At 41.3% G+C, this 22,617-nt stretch overlaps 1 protein-coding gene across 5 annotated transcripts in view; it reads right to left on the bottom strand.

Moving 5' to 3' along the window:
- LOC140453678 (AF4/FMR2 family member 1-like) overlaps nt 1–22,617 on the bottom strand; it is a 164,260-nt gene that overhangs the window by 109,986 nt on the left and 31,657 nt on the right. The window contains exon 1 of one of the 5 annotated variants that reach the window (XM_072548755.1): nt 7,055–7,073. The exons of 3 other annotated variants lie outside the window; for them this stretch is intronic. Coding sequence is in view for 1 of the 2 variants with exons in the window: in XM_072548639.1 (XP_072404740.1) it covers nt 6,857–6,882 (26 nt within the window). In the remaining variant the exon portion in view is untranslated. Of the gene's footprint in view, nt 1–6,856; nt 6,942–7,054; nt 7,074–22,617 lie in introns of those variants that run through there. One more of the 5 variants, XM_072548639.1, reaches the window with a different exon arrangement.

Genomic DNA, 22,617 nt, shown 5'->3' with positions numbered 1-22,617 from the left:
GGTATAAACAGATTCAAGTGAATGGGCAAAAAACTTAAAAAAGGTAGAATATGATGATGTGGGGAAATGTGAAGTGATGTATTTTGGCAGGAATAATAGAGCAACTGAACATTATTAAAAATGGAGAAAGATGGCAGCAAACTTAAGGACAGAGGGTTTCAGAAATCATTATCCATGAACTGCATAAAACTAGCATCCAAGTACAGGGGGCATTAGAGAATGCAAATGGAACACCAGCCATTATTTCAACGAAAATGAAAATAAAAAAGTAGCGAGGGTTTGCTCAAACTACAAAAGTCACTAGCCAGGCCACAGTTGGAATACTGCAAACAGTTGGGTCCTTCTCTAAGGAACAATATACTGGTATTGAAGGCAGTGCAAAGAGTTTCACTAGACTGATACCAAGTATGAAGGATATGTCTTATAAAGGCAGGTGGAGTAGATTGGGCCTGTACTTGTTGGGAGTTTAGAGGTATGAGCAGTGACTTTATTGAAACACAGATCATTCTTAGGGGATTTGATGGGGGACAAGTGGTAAGGTTGTTTCCAGTTCAGGGAGAGTCAAGGCCCAGAGAACACAATCTCAGAAGAAGAGGTTGCCCTTTTAAGGCAGAGATCAGGAGGAATTCCTTCTGTCAGAGGTTAGTGAATCTGTAAAATCGAGTACTGCAGAGGGTTGTCAAGGCCAGTCATGAATCTATATGCAAGGCTCCGAAACGCAGGAAGAGATTCAAGGCTTACGTGGAAAAAGCAGGTAAGTGGAACTGGGGATTTGTAAATAAGTCATGACCTCACTCAGTGATAGAACAGACCCAATGAGCTGAATGGCGTGCTCCTACATCTTTTGGTCACACAAGATTTGCTGAGATTTGTACATTCCAGTTGTATCAAAGTCTGTTGCAGGTTAAGTCATTATCTGTAGTGTTGTTTCCCAGTACATATCAAGATCAAAAACAGAACAAATAGCCAGTGTCAACAATTAAAGCAACATTCATTTTGATGCAGAAAGAGCAATGCACACGTAAAATATCACTATGGTAAGTTTTGTGCAAAAGACAATCAAATATAGTCAATAGAGCACAGCATTTCTTTTATTGACCATATAGAATTACAGTTTCCAGTTTGGGGTGTTGTGCATGATGATTATTAGTGTAGAAGCATAAACATTACATATAAATATAATTACATCTATGCCAGCACCTCCACTGGTGAACAGGTTAAAACAGTTGGCCTGTGGGAAGGGGAAAGGACATCCACCATCCAAGATATTTTTTGTGTAGGGATGTAGGCAGGAAGCAAAGAAGTGAATGAACTTTCAGGAACCTGAGTTATAAAGAAGGATTTCATCAAGTAGCTCTTCATGCCCACTGTATAAAATATAACGGAGATAATATCTAGCCGACCCTTATATGTTTGGCACAACTACTTATTCACCATTAGGCTCCTGGTTTTAAAAAAAAGCTTAACAGGCTTCTCCAAGTCAGAAACTAAGACTTTTTCTTCTACTCTGCTCTGGTCAGTTATATTGTCAGTTCTGGTCAACTACTGGCAAAAGCTTCTCACATTTCCTCAAACTCATTTTTAAATAAAGCTATTTAGTTTAAGGGCACAATTCAAATCTTGTAGCAAAACAGTGATGCCTAGGAAATACAAATGTGAATTCTAGCATTACAACTGTTCAATGGGTGACAAGTGCAATTACATTAATAATAATAAAAAAAGAGATTCTCTTGCTGTTCCCAAGCATGATAAATGCAGAAAGCAACCAGATACAACGTGCATAATTCTGTGCAAGCAGTAACTACAGAAATATGGTATGATAATGCCCCTAAATTACTTAAGTGCATAATACCTAACCTTGGAGGGAAAATTCTCCCACTTACATTCTCCCCGTGTCCTAGTGGGTTTCCTCTGTTTTCTGGACTCCTCCCACAATCCAGAAGATGATGTGCAGGTTAAGTGAATTAACCATGCTAAATTGCCCATAATTGTTCAGGGACGTGTAGGTTAAGTGCATTAGTCAGAGGTAAATGTAGAGTAATAGGGTAGGGGAATGGGTCTGGATGGGTTACTCTTCAGACGGTCGGTGTGGACTGTTGGGCCAAAAATGGCCTGTTCCACACTGTACAGATTCTATGATTAACAGATCACTGTGTCTAATGTTACTATACTCCAGGCAGGATTAGAGTGGAAGCATCACTCTGGTATCTTTCCTAAGATATCATCTTCCACAAGCTGCATCAAGTGCAGGCAGGCAACCTAAAGCAGTGTACAATTCATATCCATGCCAAACTATTTACACTTTTAGCCAGGGACACTGCCTAACAATGAGAGTTGGGAAACTCAACTGACATCTCTCTGCGTCACACCAACCAATGTATGCCTTACATCATAGGGTGCAAAGCATAGCTACAATCTCTCAACTAATTCCAAAAAAAACTTCTCTAGTAGGTTGAGACAAGTAAGAAGCCAAGTTTAAAGTTTATGGCAAGTGTAAAGTACCAGGCTGCAGAAAAGGAATAGGTACATCAGAAGGTTATTTTTAATAAAAAGCTGTGGATTGCAAAAGAAGCAAAAAAAGGTGGCATTCTATTGTTTGGAGGTTCTGAAGGGAAAAATAAAAAGCTAACAGTGAAAATATATGCATGAGGAAAACACAGTAGCAGAAATGTACAGTGAAATTCAGAGAACTGCTGTTCTATAAAGGTTGTACCCACCAGACGACAGTGCATTGCCTGCAAACTGTGTAGCAAAAGGGAGAACCTTCTCAGATATATAGAGTAATACTGCATAAACTTCCGCCTCAAAAGTTGCTCTTGTGGGGAATTTGCTTGTCATAAAAATACGACCAAGTTTGCTGAGGCCAACTTTAGCATGGGAAGGAGATTTAGGAATTGAGAGATTTAAGGCAATGCAGAGGCCAGGAAATTTGCCATACTAAAAATAACCAAAGCATCAAAGCCAACAACAACAGTAGTTGTTGCTGATCAAATATGGAATGAAGAAACTCAAACTTGCAAGCTTCCTCCAATCCCCAATTGTTCACCACAAACTTTAGCTCCTCTATTGAAGAGAATTTGCAATGGTTACAGCTCATTTCCAGGTGTTGCTGAATCTGAAAACTAGCCCATTTGGCTCCTCTTCTTCTTCTTCAAAAGCCAGTACAGACAGAACCAGCCAAATGGCCTCATTCCGCACTGTAACAACTCTGAACTAACTTATTTGGTCATAAGAACTACAGTACTGTTGAAAAATGCATTTTGTCAAAGGTTTTTTATCTTTTCAGAGGAGAGCAAAGATTAGTTCGTTTCCTCTCATACAATATCAATTGTCCAAATGAGTACCAAGACAAAATTCTGAAAAATGTCTTTCTCCCCTCCCCAAGTAATCCTCAATTGTGATTCAATAATATTTATGTCTAAACCAAAATGGCACAAATGCCAGCTATTTGATCTCATAAGAGAAATTATCAACACTTTCCTGGTCAGTACTGAATGCTCACAGGGTCACCAATAGCTGATCAGTCTAAAATGTTTTCTCTCCTTAGCCCTGAGGTACAATAATTTAGTCAATAATAGCAACTCTGCCAATATTCTGGTTGAGGTTAGCAAGCAAAGACAGCAAATCAAAATAGGACTAAAAGGAGGAACTTCTGAACTTATTGACATCTTAGAAGGAAGAACATAATTAATGGCGTTCAATTTTGATGAAAGGCGGTTGACAAAAAAGTTCACTTTTCACATGTGCTTCCTGACCTGTTCAGTGTCTCCACCCTATTCTATCGGCTTCCCAAAACCTCAGCACGTACAGCTGCCTACTTTTGAGTCAAAACCAGCATGCCCAGCTCCGCATCTTAAACTATTCACAACAATCCTGAAATTTGGACAACAGTGCGCATCAAGAGACACCCCAACCAAGCTCAAGTCTGGCCTCGCCTAAAATTGATAAGAACACTTCCAGTAGAGAATTCACTAAATAATGATAAGCAGCAGAAATATCAACTCAGTTTGAATTCTCTAAGCAGAGGATACTGTGGCTATTGTAGGATTCATAGTTCAGCCAAGACCATTAAACAGATAAGAATGAGACTTGAAATGTGGATGGATTGCTACAAAACTGACAGCGTCTTCCCCACCCTACCACCAACGGTCTCTCAAGTATTGAAAAGTCAGAATTTCACTCTACCAAAAAGGCAGGCACAAATTAGATCAACATCCAAGTTATTCACGACCTGCATGTTCAAAGAGCACATGAAACTGAGCAGAATTTACATGGCAACGTTTTGCTGACTTGACTGATTTGAATTCTGCAGTATAAGATGGGATCATACCAAGCAATATAACTAAACCAGCTCTAAATTACCATTTAAAAAAAATCATACAAGTTGGGTGGTCATACAATCTGCATGGCAGATAGTTTGAAAAGCTCTAATATTCAGTGGCTTGTTTGGCATTGCTCTACCTGGTGTGAACCAAGACTCAATTAGACCATAAGAAATAGGACCAGGGGAAGGCAGTTTGACCTCTGCTCTGCCATTCAACAGGATCATGGCTGATTTGATATTCCTCACAGCTACGTTCCTGCCCTTCCGCATAACTTTTAATTTCCCTTTGATTAAGATTCACAGTCTTAACATATACAAGGACTCTGCCCCCTCAGCGCTCAGTGGCAAGGAGTTCCAAAGACGGTCAAACCTCAGAAGGAATTCCTCAGCTCGATCTTAAATTAGTGCTCATGATTCAGAGACTATGTCCTCTGGTCCTAGGTACTGATATGGGGAGATAGCCTCTGAATATTTACACTGTTAAAGCCCCTTAAAAGAATAGGGTCTGTTTCACCTTGCTCATAAGGCAATTGCCCCACACCAGGGATCATACTAGTGGACCTTCTCTGAACTGCATCCACTGAACTAACTCCATATGCAGATCTCATTGAAAATCTTATGTCTGAATTAATTGCTTGCCTGCAAAATGTTACATGCGACTGTTCTTCTCCCACCCCCCCCATTAGAAGACCTAGCATTCACATGTACAAAAATGGAAACCACCTACAAAATTTCAGTCTTCAACTGCATAACTTAAACAGTTTGCTTCCATAGCTAATAAGTCAAACAGCCACTGAAAGGCAGATCAGAGAGAGATGTATATATTATATGATTTGCAGAGTGTCATGTAATGCAAGATTGGTTAACACAATACTGAAGAAGCTCTTCCATGTCTTGCTTTGATCATGTATTTTGGTCACATCAATGTCAACATTTAACATTAAATGTTTATCTAAGCAGTTTCAAACTAGATACATGAATAGTTGCTTTACGATGATGTCCTGGAATAGATGACTGAAGTAATCCTCCTAACTCCATTTGGCTGGATTACCTGACAATGGGCAATGTGATGACAATTCATAATATATTACAAAAAGACAAATCAAAATATTATGCAACATAAAAGCAGTTTGTAACTTTCATGAAAGGTGAAAGGAGGAAAGGGACATTCCCACTTACACAAATCACAACAGAAGTCACCTTTTAAACAAAACGTACATGGTCTTACACATTGAAATAGTGTTAAAATTAAAATGGAACTTTACACAAAAGGCAATTACAGAACCAGTCTAACATTTCTGGTTTTGCTTTACTTTGAGTTCTTTTTCCTTGTCCTCCCCAAACAACTGAGCAATGTCAATGTCAAGCCTCAAACTAAAAATGGCCACTTGATTGTGATGTTGGGTGGTTGCCAGTAGAAATATAAGCCAACCAAAGATACCTACAGTGCCGTCAGGGGTACATCTTTATGGGATGCGTATTGTTACTGCAGCTAATCACACTATATATAAATGTAGCAGAATATATTTTTAAAATTGAGCATTATGCAGAATTGCTGTTACTCAAATCTGGTCAGACATTTTTGATGCAGTGTTATAGTAAGCAGCACTTTAATACGCAGCAACATTAATTAATTCTCAGTTCTTCGCTTGTTCTCGGTCTTGCTTTTAGCCATCCATACTGGGAGATCTGCTGTCATGGAATGTCATGCTCATCTTTCTTGTGACATCTTCAAACATCTACTGTAGCTCATTTGCAAGAGATCTGTAACGTTCATCATCCAATTACACCTAGGTCAACACCCTCTTTCTGCTGCCCTCCACTTCGCCCTGTATAAGAGATTGCTGCAGCTTTTCAACACAGATCAAATGGCTGAAATATTAATTTTTTTTCCCGAGGTGTCACTATTAGGTGTTACTTAAAAATCAAACAACAAATTGAACTTGGTGTTTATCATTTAGTAGGACACTGGATACAGGATTAGTTTTATTTTAACTATCAGGCATCTGAATAATAAAAAAAAAGTCTCTCAACTGCATGTTAACATATATACCAGAAATAACTTCAGGCCTAAAACTATTTCCTGCAATTGGATAACATTTCTCAACAGATAAGAGGCCATTTTAACGTTGGATAACAGGATTTAGGCAGTGCAATGTTCAATCAATCAGAGATAGTCTGGAAGGAGAATTGTGTACTAACAAATATTTTCATAAGATTTTCAAACAAGGCATAGGATTGTCAAGTGCAAAAAACATGAGCATTATTAAATACTAGATGCTTCAAAAACCTTAATATAAACACAGAAAAGTTACTTGACTAGGTATTTCCAATCCTGCTGATTACAAATAAAAATTCCCAATTTTAAAAGTTAACACATGAAGTGCTTAAAACAAACTTAAAGCTCCATCTTAAAGCTTTGAAACGGAGCAAAAATTCAGTTGTGGAAACAGTGCCTTCACATTTTACTACCGATTGTACTTTGTACAAAAATTTACAGGCTTACTTTAAAAATTAAGCTGAGCTACATACCAATATTGCATGTAAAACGACATCATCAAAAGTGTTCTGCTTGAATGAAAACGAGCCAGAACTACAAATAGATCCAGGAAAAGGATTCCTCAAAAAGATCCTTAATATTAAAAGCTAGTCCACATTCTTTGAAAATTTGCAGTTTGAGGAGGGTGGGGGTGAGGGGGGGGGAAAAAAAGATAAAGTCTTGTAACATACTCTAATGCTTCTTAATTCTTCGCCGTGCTGAGCAATCTCACACAAACTAGCCTGTTAAACGAGGTTAGTCATGCATTACCACTAAATGCCACTTGACGCTGCCATGGCAACAACCGTCCTAGATTACAGACAGTGGTACACAGCTGACTCCTCATTTATCACATGCGTAGACAACATTTCTATGACTGCTCTTTTCTGAAGCGACGCTCTACTGTAACTACCTGGCCATTCTCTTGACTGCTCCTGCCACAAAAACCAGACATCCCCAATCTCATCAGAACTGACGTCAGCTCACGCACACAGCAATCTATTTTAGTATTATCCTTGAATAAAAATGCCACTGGATATCTCATCACCAAAAAGCAGATCAACAAAAAAAAAATGAACAAGGACAAGCTGTGCACAAGTCTCATTAGCTTAAAATTTCCTGGGGCCTCCAAGTACAAATTGAAATTGCTTTATCTGTTCAGTCCGTGGTTGCTGATTTGATTTTCTATTTGCCCCCTTTCCTCTTTTTGCTGTTTGAGAAACTGACATATGTAAACTGGCAACTACATTTTACTATATTATAACAGCAGCCACTTTTGGAAAATATTTAGTGAGGGCACTTTGGAACAATTTGAAGTTTGTCAGAGACGATCCAAGTTCAAATGATCTCATTCCTGATTACCTCAAAATTTTGCATATTGCTAACTTACATATCAAAAATGAAGTTGAATACGTTATACATAAAAAAAAGGATTCAAGGTTAATGCCCCAAAAATCACTGCCTTTCTTCCTCCTCTCCTCCCCACCAGATGCAAACTGGAAGAGCAGGAAGAAAACTAACTGCTTCGAACCCAGGCTATGAAGATCAAGTTTATGCACTGGAGGTCAATTACCCGGGTGAGCAGTTTGTGCGCAGGCCTTGATGACATCTGCTCTTGGCTCCTGGCTTCCTGTCAGTCACAGAGCCAGCTCCCACTGCTGCAAGTACACTACTCACGGCTCAGTCAATCAATTTCAGCTGTCTTGGGATACAAAGAGCAAAAAAAAGCAGCTGCTCACAATCAAAGCCAGGAAAGAAGTTTCCCATTTGCAGGTTCAAAGATGTCCAGCCAGTCATTTCCAGAGGTGGGGGGCGGTTAGTGGGTGGTAAGAGCAAGCAGAGGACGATCAGCCAGGACAGGATTGCAGTCAAGACCGAAATTATGTTGGATTTTTCCATTGCCCTGGCTCAAGAATCAGAAGCCAATTGTATTGCAGTGATAACTGAAGAACTGAACTTGGCAATCTTCTACTCATTGTAGCTTAGTACTATCCCATGTTCATCTGGAGGGACAGGAAGGATGAAAATAAGGATAAATCAAAAGCAAAATTAAACACATCTGCTTTGGGTAAGTTAAATGCACACTCAATCAAATCCCACTGCAAGGTTCATATGATTAAAGCCAGAGGGCAAAATGATCGAAGCTTAGGACCAATTCCCAGGAGTGTTGTTATCATTTGTGACGCATTAACCTGGAGGAATTCTCCCACTTTTTATTTGCCTAATTGTGTGCATCATTACCAGGTCACAGTGGGGTGGGAGAAAACTCAAATGTATTACCTCCAATTTAATCCATGGCTCATGGTCAAGTCCCAGATCACACATACCTGATGTTCTGTCGTGTTGTTCACATATACCCTCGAGTTTGGAGTATGATTGTGAAGGTTAACTGCTAACTTGTACATTTAAAAGCAAAAGTATACTGCAGCGCTAGAGTAGATAACATCCATATAAAATTAAAAACTAATTTGTGAATTCATTCTCATATAGTTATAAATGAAATGAATGGATGCAAATTTAAATTACTTACACTCTACCATGGGCAGCACATTGCACCCCTATTGGTGTAGGTAGCAAGTAATTTGTTCTAAAAACATACATACATGCATATTTCCCACTGTAAACGTGAACGTAGGGAAACTGACTGCGGGGCAGGGAAACCTGCCCGGACAGCATCTGCGCCCACTGTCAACACTGCTGACATCAGATCAGCCTTCCCGTGAGTCAACCCGAGGAAAGCAACAGGCTCGCATGAGCACTTAGATCCTGTGTGGACCAACCGGTGGAGGTATTCACCAACATCTTCAACCTCTTCCTCAGATTTGCTGAAGTCCCCACCTGCTTCAAGAAGCCCAGTACCAAAGAAAGCATGTTCAAATTTTTTTTTTCACCTAACCTGCACATGTTTGGAGTGTGGGAGGAAACTGGAGCTCCCGGAGGAAACCCACGCAGACACGGGGAGAATATGCAAACTCCACACAGACAGCCACCCAAGGCTGGAATCAAACCTAGGACCCTGGTGCTGTGAGGCAGCAGTGCTAACCACTGAGCCACCGTGCTGCCCCAACACTCCCCTTTTTTTTATTTTTCTTTTTTTTTCTTAACACTCCCCTTTTTTTTATATGATCCAGTCTCCAAAGGGAAGGAAACACTCGAGTGGCCAGTCACAACTCCAGGGTGTTGGTGGACACCGCGTGCTCCTTCTCCAAGGACACCTGGGCAAAGAAAGCATGTTCAATATGCCTTACGACTACTGCCCCAGTGGCTCTGGCCTCAATCAGGAGGCTGGACATGGCCCAGATCAACTCCAGTCTCCCAGGCTGTCTCAATCCCCTGCAATTTGCCTACCGATGCAACAGGTCCACAGTGGATGCCATTTCCCAGGCCTGTGCTCATCCCCGGAGCATCTGGATAACGAGGACACCTACATCGGACTCTTGCTCATTGTCTACAGCTTCGCCTTCAACACCATTATCCCCTTTAGACTGATCAAAACTCCCATGACCTTGGTCATGGCTCCGCCCTCTGCAACTGGATCCTCAGCTTTCTGATTCACACACCGCAGTCTTCACAATAATCCTCAACACTGGAGCGCCCCCCCCCGCCCCAGGATGCATCCTCAACCCATACTGTACTCCCTGTCCACCCACGAATGTGTTGACAAATTCTAAACGAGCGCCATCTGTATGTTTGGTGACGACACCACCGTGGTAGGATGGATATCTAACAATGATAAGTCAGAATACAGAAAGGAGATAGAGGGCTCGGTATCATGGTGCAATGAGAACAACTGCTCTTTCAACTTCGGCAAACTAAAAGAATTGATCGTTAACTTCAGAAAGAAAGGAGGAGAACACATCCCCATCAATGGAACGGAGGTTGAAGTTGAGAGATGGAGAGCATCAAGTTCCTAGTAGTGACAATGACCAACTTGCCCTGAACTTCACATGTAGATGCGATGGTCATGAAGGCAGCTCAGGCAACTTGGCATGTCCATAAGCACCTTCACCAAAGAAAACATACTGTCCAGGTGCATAACAGCCTGGTACAGCAAGTGCTGTGCCCAGGAGTTTAAAAAAAACTACAGACGGTTATGTGCACAGCCCAGACCAAAGAAGTCAACCTCCCACCATAGATTCCATTCACATGGCTCATTGCTGCAGCAAGACTGCCAAAGACCAATCATGCTCTCCTACAACCTCTTCCATCAGAAAACACAGAAGTGTGAACACATGCACAAGCAAGTTCAGAAATAGCTCCTTCCTGGCCGTTATTAGACTGATGGATGGACTCTAACTTTAAAATAAATGCTGATCTTGCTAATGTCAACATAACTTGCATGCCTTTAAGCCTCTTTTTCACTATGATACACATGTCCTTGCTGACTACAATCTTGCCTGTACTGCTCAAAAACAAAGCTTTTCACTGTCGTTAGGTATACATGACAATAAATTTAAATCAAATCATGCTTCAGGTGCATTTAGCTGATTATTTTTGCTCAAAGCCACGAGAATCTGACAAGTGTATTAAAAACACTGCATTTGCACTTACTACCTCTCCTGTCATCACCTCTTTATAATCACTTTGTCAACCTTTTACAGAATAATAGGTCTACGTCAATTATAATGGAAGCCGTGGCGTAAAATTAATTAGTCACATTGCAGTTACAACTCATAACTAGAGACTACAACCTCAAACACATCTTGCGATTACTCAGCCTGAATAGCAGAAAATCCTTTTGATGTGAAAAATTCTCCTTGATGTTTTGCATTTAAATTGGTTCAAAGGTTTGCATTCAGATTGCAGTATGGAACGGAAAATTATAAAACTTATGACATTCAATTGAATTAATTCAGGAATAGTTAGGATTCACTTCCGGTTGCATGCCTTCTAGAATGTTGGGGTGTTTGTGAGATTCAGGTCAACGCAAGGCATGGGAATACGTGATGAACAGTCCTGGGAAGCATCACGGATCAGATGATCCTTGATGTGCATGAACACAAGCTTCTTAAGGTATCAGGACAGATTGTTAAAGTGGTTAAGTAAGCATTTGGGCAAGTTACTTTATTAGTCGAGGCAGAGTATTTAACAGCAGGGAGGTTAGTTATGCAGAAATGCTAATTACATATTAGTGGTTAGGTGTATATCTTGGTATAGCAGTGCACAAGACTTTGGGCCATGTGCTGGAAAGTGGGATAGGATTAGTCTAAAAACAACCATCTGACTAACGCAGACCTGATATACGGAAGGACTTTTTTTCTGTACTGTAGATCGCTACAAATGAGTACACTTTGTGACTTCTTGTAAACTTTGTTCCAGGTCTGTCAAACATATGCTCAAGTTGACTGCCTGATATTTCCCATTTCAGATCATCTACTTTCACGCCTCCTTCTTCACTGTTCAATTTCAAATTGCCAACAAATATCATAAAATTCCACCACCTCAGGAACTTGAGGCAACACTTGCACCCAAAATTATAAAACACAACCTATCCGTACACAGCTGAAGTGAGCATACTGCAAATGTTACAGGTTTATATAGAAAAGTCAGAATACTGACATGCACTTTAAACAAAATACTTCAGTTTTTAAAACACAGTAACTTGACAAATCTATAACAATTCAGCTAAATCAAGCTCCTAACAATTATGTTTCACTAAATTAGAATAAACTAGAGTTAACTGGTAAGTAACAGGTACAAATCATACCAACAGTTGAACTTTGAAAGCGCGCTTAATTTAGACCTTGCAAAGAAATGTGGTGCTCTGCAGAGGGTTTAGCAACAACAGCCTATAAATAAACTTCAAAATGGTGGTAAGGAGGGAATGGAGAGGAAGGAATACTCAGAATTCAAAAAGTCATATCTAATGAATATGGACAACCAAATTTTATTGCACTGACTTGCACTTGACTATTTGAGAAACTGCTTTTGAAGAAACACTATGGAACTTATCGAGCAACTGACAATCACACATTTGGATATTAAGAACAATTTTACACACTTAATAAGTACCTTAGTATAGCAAAAGTATAATAAAAACAGACCAGAGAAAAATTGGAAGTTGCCCCAATATTCTAGTTGTATGAAACACTGCTTTTGAGAAAATATGGCTATTTCCACATATTCACCTTGCTAAAGGACATTTTGAAATATTGGGCCATGTGCAGATTTCCCTGGAATAGACTTTGCAAACAATACCACAACATTATATAGTGTACTGCATTTGCATCCATCACCCCAATACTGCACTCAAGTGCTGCCTAGATAATGTGCTAAATTCCTGCAGCAGCACTTGAATCCACAATCTTTAGATCAGGAGCAAAGAGTTCAAAATGGATGAGCTAAAAACTGTAATTTGCTCAGATACTTCATCCCAATGTTGAGGCATAAAAACATTTTTGGAATTGTTTGGGGAGAAGAAAGAAAAGAAAAGGATTTCTTTTTAATTCACTGTTCTCACTTTGAATTGTTCTGCTGGGATACAAAATGGACGTTTCATGCACATAGATGCCCAGTGGTTGAGATCAGGACAAGCTGAGCTGTGGTGGCCACAAGCCTGACCACCCTGGCCGACCCATTGTCTCAGCATGCTCCTGCCCCACTGAACTCATCTCTACCTACCTTGACACTGTCCTATCCCCCCTAGTCCAGGAACTCCCCACATACGTTCGAGACACCACCCACGCCCTCCACCTCCTCCAAGACTTCCGTTTCCCTGGCCCCCAACGCCTTATCTTCACCATGGATATCCAATCCCTCTACACCTCCATTCGCCATGACCAGGGCCTCCAAGCCCTCCGTTTTTTCCTCTCCAGACGTCCCCAACAGTACCCTTCCACTGACACTCTCATTCGTTTGGCCGAACTGGTCCTCACCCTTAACAATTTCTCCTTTGAATCCTCCCACTTCCTCCAGACCAAAGGTGTAGCCATGGGCACACGTATGGGCCCCAGCTATGCCTGTCTCTTTGTTGGCTATGTAGAACAGTTGATCTTCCGTAATTACACCGGCACCACTCCTCACCTCTTCCTCCGCTACATTGATGACTGCATTGGCGCCACCTCGTGCTCCCGTGAGGAGGTTGAGCAATTCATCAACTTCACCAACACATTCCACCCTGACCTTAAATTTACCTGGACCATCTCTGACACCTCGCTCCCCTTCCTGGACCTCTCCATCTCCATTAGTGACGACCGACTTGACACTGACATTTTTTACAAACCCACTGACTCCCATAGCTACCTGGATTACACCTCTTCCCACCCTATCTCTTGCAAAAATGCCATCCCGTATTCCCAATTTCTCCGCCTCCGCCGTATCTGTTCCCAGGAGGACCAGTTCCACCATAGGACACACCAGATGGCCTCCTTCTTTAGAGACCGCAATTTCCCTTCCCACGTGGTTAAAGATGCCCTCCAACGCATCTCGTCCACATCCCGCACCTCCGCCCTCAGACCCCACCCCTCCAACCGTAACAAGGACAGAACGCCCCTGGTGCTCACCTTCCACCCTACCAACCTTCGCATCAACCAAATCATCCGTCGGCATTTCCGCCACCTCCAAAAAGACCCCACCACCAGGGATATATTTCCCTCACCACCCCTTTCCGCCTTCCGCAAAGACCGTTCCCTCCGTGACTACCTGGTCAGGTCCACACCCCCCTACGACCCACCCTCCCATTCTGGCACTTTCCCCTGCCACCGCAGGAACTGTAAAACCTGTGCCCACACCTCCTCCCTCACCTCTATCCAAGGCCCTAAAGGAGCCTTCCACATCCATCAAGGTTTCACCTGCACATCCACCAATATCATTTATTGTATCCGTTGCTCCCGATGTGGTCTCCTCTACATTGGGGAGACTGGGCGCCTCCTAGCAGAGCGCTTTAGGGAACATCTCCGAGACACCCGCACCAATCAACCAAACCGCCCCGTGGCCCAACATTTCAACTCCCCCTCCCACTCTGCCGAGGACATGGAGGTCCTGGGCCTCCTTCACCGCCGCTCCCTCACCACCAGACGCCTGGAGGAAGAACGCCTCATCTTCCGCCTCGGAACACTTCAACCCCAGGGCATCAATGTGGACTTCAACAGCTTCCTCATTTCCCCTTCCCCCACCTCATCCTAGTTTCAAACTTGCAGCTCAGTTACTAACTCCTTGACTTGTCCGACCTGCCTATCTTCTTTTCCACCTATTCACTCCACCCTCTCCTCCTTGACCTATCACCTTCATCTCCTCCCCCACTCACCCATTGTACTCTGTGCTACTCTCTCCCCACCCCCACCCTCCTCTAGCTTATCTCTCCATGCTTCAGGCTCACTGCCTTTATTCCTGATGAAGGGCTTTTGCCCGAAACGTTGATTTCGCTGCTCGTTGGATGCTGCCTGAACTGCTGTGCTCTTCCAGCACCACTAATCCAGTGTTTGATTTTCAGCATCTGCAGTCATTGTTTTTGCCAAATGGACAATCAGCCTGTTATAACTCATTGACCAGACCCACATGAAAACCTCATTGAGTGTTAGCTACTAGATGATTGTTGGCACCAGGGCTGATTTTAACCATTTCTAATCTTCAGGAGAGAAAGGGTGACACAGGGAAGGAAGATAGGGCAGAGGTGATATTAACTCCAGGCAACAAGAATATATTAGTTCCACAATGCAAAACACCATTTATCTGCTCTGCAACTTAAACTTTCATAAGCCATGGAGAAAATGAATTCTTTAGGTCAGTACACTTCCCATTTTAGACCATATTTAAACGTTAGATTTTTCAGAATCCACAGACTTATGAAAAAATTAAAAACATCAATTCTTAGCACTCAGAACATTTAGCTAAACAGGTGCAAGGTGCTAATTTATAATAGCAGGACCAAACAGGAGATTAAAAGAACTTCATAACCTTTTGGTAGAAAGTATTGTACACGTTCTGGGAGAGTTTATTACTGCTAAGCTTTCAAAAACACTCATTCTCACAACTGAGGGACTTTGAACGATGCTGTGAATGATCCCTAACTTCAAATACATTTCTCTTAAATCGACTGAAAACCAGTTGCATTCCGACTGCACTGCTCACTTCTGCCATTCACAAGTTGCCTTTACGTATATACAGTACAACACATCAACAAAGTATGATCACTCACTGCATGAGGCACATTCATAAATACACATTTCCAGAGAAGTTACTACATTGCAAACAGGTCAGGATCCTGACCTCCAGCACCCTTCAGTTGAGGAAATATTATTCGAGTTAGAGTCACAGGTGTACAGCATGGTAACAGACCCTTCAGTCCAACCTGTCCAGATATCCCAACCCAATCTAGTTCCACCTGCCAGCACCCGGCCCATATCCCTCCAAACCCTTCCAAATGCTTCTTAAATGTTGCAATTGTACCAGCCTCCACCACATCCTCTGGCAGCTCATTCCATACACGTACCACCCTCTGCGTTAAAAAGTTGCCCCTTAGGTCTCTTTTATATATTTCCACTCTCACCTAAACCTATGCCCTCTAGTTCTAGACCCCCCGACCCCAGGGAAAGACTTTGTCTATTTATCCTATCCATGCCCCTCAAATTTGTAAACCTCGATAAGGTCACCTCTTAGCCTCCGACGCTCCAGGGAAAACAGCCCCAGCCTGTTCAGCCTGTCCCTGTAGCTCAGATACTCCAACCCTGGTAACATCCTTGTAAATCTTTTCTGAACCCTTTCAAGTGTCACAACATCTTTCCGATAGGAAGGAGACGAGAATTGCACGCAATATTCCAACAGTGGCCTAACCAATGTCCTGTACAGCCGCCACATGACCTCCCAACTCCTGTACTCAATGCTCTGACCAATAAAGGAAAGCATACCAAATGCCTTCTTCACTATCCTATCTACCTGTAACTCCACTTTCACGGAGCTATGAACCTGCACTCCAAGGTCTCTATGTTCAGCAACATTCCCTAAGACCTTACCATAGTGTACAAGTCCTGCTAAGATTTGCTTTCCAAAAATGCAGCACCTCGCAGTTATCAGAATTAAACTCCACCTGCCACTTCTCAGCCCAACTGAGCCCACCTGGTCCAGATCCTGTAGTAATCTGAGGTAGCCCTCTTCGCTGTCCACTACACCTCCAATTTTGGTGTCATCTGCAAACTTACTAACTGTACCTCTTATGCTCGCATCCAAATAATTTATGTAAATGTAGAGGACCCAACACCGATCCTTGTGGCACTCCACTGGTCACAGGCCTCCAGTCTGAAAAACAACCCTCCACCACCACCCTCTGTCTTCTACCTTTCAGCCAGTTCTGTATCCAAATGGCTAGTTCTCCCTGTATTCCATGAGATCTAACCTTGCTAATCAGTCTCCCATGGGGAACCTTGTCAAACGCCTTATTGAAGTCCATATTGATCACATCTACTGCTCTGTCCTCAATCTTCTTTGTTACCTCTACAAAAAACTCAATCAAGTTTGAGAGACATGATTTCCCACGCTCAAAGCCATGCTGACTATCCCTAATCAGTCCTTGCCTTTCTAAATACATGGAATCCTGAAGGACAGGATGTACCTCCAACAACTTACCCACTACTGAGGTCAGGCTCACCGGTCTATAGTTCCCTGGCTAGTCTTTACTGCCCTTCTTAAACAGTGGCACCACATTTGCCAACCACCAGCCTTCCGGCACCTCACCTGTGACTATCGAAGATACAAATATCTCAGCAAGAGGCCCAGCAATCACTTCTCTAGCTTCCCACAGAGTTATCGGGTACACCTGATCAGGTCCTGGGGAGGTATCCACTTTTAACCGTTTCAAGACATCCAGCGCTTCCTCCTCTGTAATCTGGACATTTTGCAAGATGTCACCATCTATTTCCCTACAGTCTATATCTTCCATATTCTTTTTCACAGTAAATACTGATGCAAAATACTCATTTAGTATCTCCCCCATTTTCTGCAGCTCCACACAAAGGCCGCCTTGCTGATCTTTGAGGGGCCCTATTCTCTCCCTAGTTACCCTTTTGTCCTTAATGTATTTGTAAAAACCCTTTGGATTCTCCTTAATTCTAATTGCCAAAGCTATCTCATGTCCCCGTTTTGCCCTCCTGATTTCCCTCTTAAGTATACTCCTACTTTCTTTATACTCTTTTAAGGATTTACTCGATCTATCCTGTCTATACCTAACATATGCTTCCTTCTTTTTCTTAACCAAATCCTCAATTTCTTTAGTCATCCAGCATTCCCTATACCTCCCAGCCTTTCCTTTCACCCTGACAGGAATATACTTTCTCTGGATTCTTGTTATCTCATTTCTGAAGACTTCCCATTTTCCGGCCGTCCCTTTATCTGCGAACATCTGCCTCCAACCAACTTTCGAAAGTTCTTGCCTAATACCGTCAAAATTAGCCTTCCTCCAATTTAGAACTTCAACTTTTAGATCTGGTCTATCCTTTTCCATCACTATTTTAAAACAAATAGAATTATGGTCGCTGGTCCTAAAGTGCTCCCCCACTGACACCTCAGTCACCTGCCCTGCCTTATTTCCCAAGAGTAGGTCAAGTTTAACACCTTCTCTAGTAGGTACATCCACATACTGAAATCAGAAAATTGTCTTGTACACACTTAACAAATTCCTCTCCATCTAAACCATTAATACAATGGCAGTCCCAGTCTATGTTTGGAAAGTTAAAATTCCCTACCATAACTATCCTATTATTCTTACAGATTTGATAGGAAAGAAAAAAAAAGAAACTAATTTCTTTCCAGCAATTAAAGTAGATAAAAATGCTGCAGGATATTTAAGAAAATACAGCAAAATAGGTGTTCTGCTGAAGATTGGAAAGCTGGGACAAAGTGATCAGGTGCTGAGGTCAGTTGGTTTTTCAATGGAGGGCCTTAAATGGTAGATAAAGGCACAACGGATTCAAAGGAATGAATTCCAAATGTTTTAAGCCTAGATGACTTAAGATAACAAACACAAAGGAGAAGAGAATTGGGGGTTAAGATGAGGGGTGAGACATTTGAATTTAGGAATGAGAATTCTGAATTAGAGATGTTAGTGGATCAGTAAGGAATCAATATGGATTGGAAAGAGACAAGGATTTTGTCTGACTTGGGTGATCGATGGTTTGCTGGCCAGGTGACTAAATCAGTCCTGAAGATGAGAGGGGTTCAAATGGATATTTTAGTGAAAGGGCCAAAAGTTGATCTGGATGCTCATTGGCATAAATGTGGAGGATTAATGCTTTGGAAATTGCATATAGCAATGGTCAATTGGAGCTGCCTTACTAAAATCAACTAATTCTGTAAATTTAGAAGAACTTTACAAAGACAAAGAAACTGAAGAATCTGAGGCAGCCTCGTTGATTCTAAGACAAATTGATTTTGAATATTGAAGAAATGCTCCTTTGACTTGAAAAGGAATGACTGGAAGGCTTTCCAAAAGATAAAAACTTTTCCACTTGTTGCTTATAATTAGATTGGTTTAAAACTTCAGCATTTTTATAGCAATTTTCAGAAATACCAGACACCCCCAAGTGCCCTGCAGTCACTTACGTACCGTTGAAATGCAAATATCTTTTGAAGCATAGCAGCCAACTCTCATACCAAAATGCAATGGGATAACGACCAGAGAATCTTTTTTGGTGCTAACGTATGGACATATACATTGAAGATTAGCCCATACATGTATCAAAGCAACTAATAAATTTTCACCTGCTGACAAAAGAAAGTGCCCAGTAAAGTTTGTTCTTCTCTAAAATACAACATTCATCTGTCTACATTGTACTTGGCTAAAGCCAAAATGTACTGAAATGACAAAATTAGTACAAAAATGTGGTACAAGCCTACACTGCAATTGCAAGGTATGCAGTGTAAAAATACCAAAATACACTCATTGCTATCATTGATCAGGTAGTCCGATTGTCAGCAGCCAGCATCAATATTATTTTGATATTCCCTGCACTGCAGGAAAATTTACCTTCCAAACCAGTCTTGGTTTGAATGAACAGAATAAACGAAACACTTGGCCAGTATTTGCTTCATGTTGTGTAACAGAAAAAAAAAACTAAATTGGGATGTTCACATTGTTTTGAGTAAATCATAGGATGCTGATTAAACGCAAGTTGCAAAGCATTCAAAAATATTAAGAAATTTTGCAAAGTCACTGAACAGTTACACACTTTTGCAAGAGCAACGGATCATTCCGTAGTAGTGGTTTTCAAACATCCACATTCCTTTCCTTTCATGTCTAATGACAAAAGATGTCCACGAGCTGACACAGCAATGATGGACTGAATGGCAAAGCCTGTTCTTTCAAACTTTAATTCACTAAGCCTTTGTCCACCCATTCTCAACAACACTGCTGCAGCTATCAATCTGATCCTTCAACTTGGCCTTTATGTTCTGTTTCAGAAAAATCCTCAGCTGCCTCTGTACTGCTCATGCCTGTCAGATAGCTAAATATCACAACATCAGATTATAGGCTAGCAGGATAAATCGGAAGCACTAGCTCCTTCATCAGCAGCGCTCCGAAAGCTCCTATAACCTGGTGTTGTATGATTTTTAACTTTGTACGCCCCTGCTGAACACATATCTCCAAATCATGACTGTCTGATAACAGTAGGGAAGGGATGTGATAAGAAGCCATCCCTTCAAAAGGGATGATAGATATACAGTAATTTCGTGAATGACTTTAATTTATTGATATCCTGTTCTTAATATCCAGGAATTCCCCGCCTAACAATTTGAGGGCACCATTACCACAAAATGTGCAGCAATTAAAAGGCAGATTCTAACTACTGGAACTAGGGTGGACTTAGCAGGAACACACCAAGAATGGGACTTTTTCAAAAGCAGGCCGAGAACATGTGCCACTCATCTGATCTGGCTTGACCACATCAAGCTGCTCGTGGCCTTGCTTATATGATTATTCAAGAGTGAATGTGTTTGCAAAGAGATGAGCCCCATCTATCTATCTTTTCAATCCTTCATCTCTACTTGCTCACAAGCAAAGTATTTGTGAATTTCTCTTCATCAAAAACAGACTAATTGGTTGTTTTTCTTTTAATTAAATTCATTCATGGGATATGGCTGGTGACTGACCCAGCACCCATTGCCCATCCTTCCGTAACTTTAAGATGGTAGTGAGCTGCCTTCTTGAACTGATACTGTTCATTTGGTGCAGGTAGACCCAAACCGTCAGTAAGAAAGAACTTCAAAGGATTCTAATCTGGTGACACTGAAAGAACAGTAATATACTTCCAAGTCAGGATGAGGAGTTTGCTTGGAGGGGAGTTTGTAGGTGGTGTTCTCATGTACCTGCTGCATTTTGTCTTCTAGATACTGCTGGTGTGTTTGAAAAATGCTGTCTCAGGAGCCTTGGTGAATTTCAACAGTGCATCTTTTACACATGGTGGGGGGTAAAAAAAAAGAGTGACAGCAATCTTCTTCTGCTCAAAAGTCAATCATCCATGAGCCTCTCTCACTCTAGCTTTTTTCTCACCCATTTCTAACTTCACTTTATTGTGAGCATTTAATTCCACACCCACTAGAATATTTTGGCTTCCTCAATCCCAAGCAAATCTCCCAAGTATATCTCCTTCAACACAAAACAAACTGCCCCTCATACATTACTTGCTTCCATCCTTACCTCAGACCACCTGCCACAAAATTTACAACCATGCCTCGGTGACCTCCAGACTGGATTATTCCAATGCGGAGAGTCAGCTGACCACCTTTACAATCTTGCGACTCATTTGATTCTCTTTTCTGTACTTGTCGCTTCTGTTCAAGTTAAAGGTGGCTTTTCGGTACTAGAAGCCCTCATTTGCTGTTTCATCCGAATCTCTCTAGTTTAAAACATGCAAGCCCTACTTTTTTGCACTATTAAATTAGTGGACCATTTAAATTTAAGTCAAGCGACAAAGTGGGAATTTAATGTGCAATAAAATTGAAATACCAGATTAGTTCCAAGTTAAGAGCAGTGAACATTATATTGAACTTAAATTCATACCTGAACTCAGACTTCGGATAATTTTAATAAGTGTGAAATTGACTGTCACAGGATTAAGGAAAGCACTACCTTCAGTGAAATGGCACACACCCCCATCTATATTTTGCAAAGTAAAAATGGCCAACCGAAGGTCAAACAATCTAGTTATTCTATCCAGAGCTAATGGTGCAACATTGCAGAATACATCAGCACAATGGTTAAGAATGCCTGAACACTGGGTCACAGTCTGCAAGCATCAGGAACAGCATGGCTTAATTAATTCCTATAATTCAAAATATGCAATCAATTAAATTGAGCACATGACCCTTCCATTTCTGGAATCTGGTTAAAGTTCATCCCAAACCGACAAAACACACAATCTTGCTTTCTCAAAATTTAGATGAAAGAGTTTACAGAGTATCTAGACATCCTAATAGGCACCAATTTGAATAGACAGCTCTATGATATCAATAGGTGCGGATTCAACCCCATTATATTTAAATTTATGAGGAGCAAAGTTGCCAGAAGTACAGGTTTCATTTGACCACTGAGCTTACTCCAGAGGTCTGCAATAAGCAAAGTAAAAGTTAAACCTTATTGGGTTACTCTGCTAATGAGCAATGATAGATGCCCAATGTGACCAACTGCTGCATAAATTTATATTATCACGGTTTAGTTTTGAAAGTCTCAATTTTCTTTTCCAAATATTTTCTTTTTTATTAAAAAAAAGTATAGATTGTAAACAGAGTAAGGGACAAGGGACTGCATGTGTTTTTTTTAAATTACTTTAAACACAGCCTTCTCATTTCTCGCACGAACAGAATAAAGTCTGCTTTAAAATGCATAGTGAATGGATGGGGTTTGGCCAGACGATTCCTTTATAGGGGCCACATCGGCAGCTGTTAGCCAACTTCTTTTTGGAATCACAGATCGCTCTGTACAAAGACACGCCTTGCAAAATCCGCTCTTATAAAATTAGCACGTACTGAAGTACCGTACACCCTTTGTCTCAGTTGATCCTGAGAAAGCACAAACCAAGCAGTTGAGCTGCAATTAAAAATAATTAGATTGCTGAGAGGGGGTGGGAGGGTGAGGCGAGCAGGACAGAATTTAAAATCAACAATAACCCACGCCACCAACCCCCCCCCTCCACCCCACCAATTTATGCTGCTTCAGATCTATTAGCCCTCTACTGTACTTTTGTAATAATTAATGGTTTTATTGGAAAGACTTTAACAAGGAAAAGTCAGTGATTTTATCAGGATCTATCCAACCCCACAGAATTGC

The sequence above is a fragment of the Chiloscyllium punctatum genome, chromosome 1 (assembly GCF_047496795.1).
Source record: "Chiloscyllium punctatum isolate Juve2018m chromosome 1, sChiPun1.3, whole genome shotgun sequence".
NCBI lineage: Eukaryota > Metazoa > Chordata > Chondrichthyes > Orectolobiformes > Hemiscylliidae > Chiloscyllium > Chiloscyllium punctatum.
Note: the sequence above shows the minus strand (reverse complement) of the source record. Positions and strands in the feature narration are given on the sequence as shown.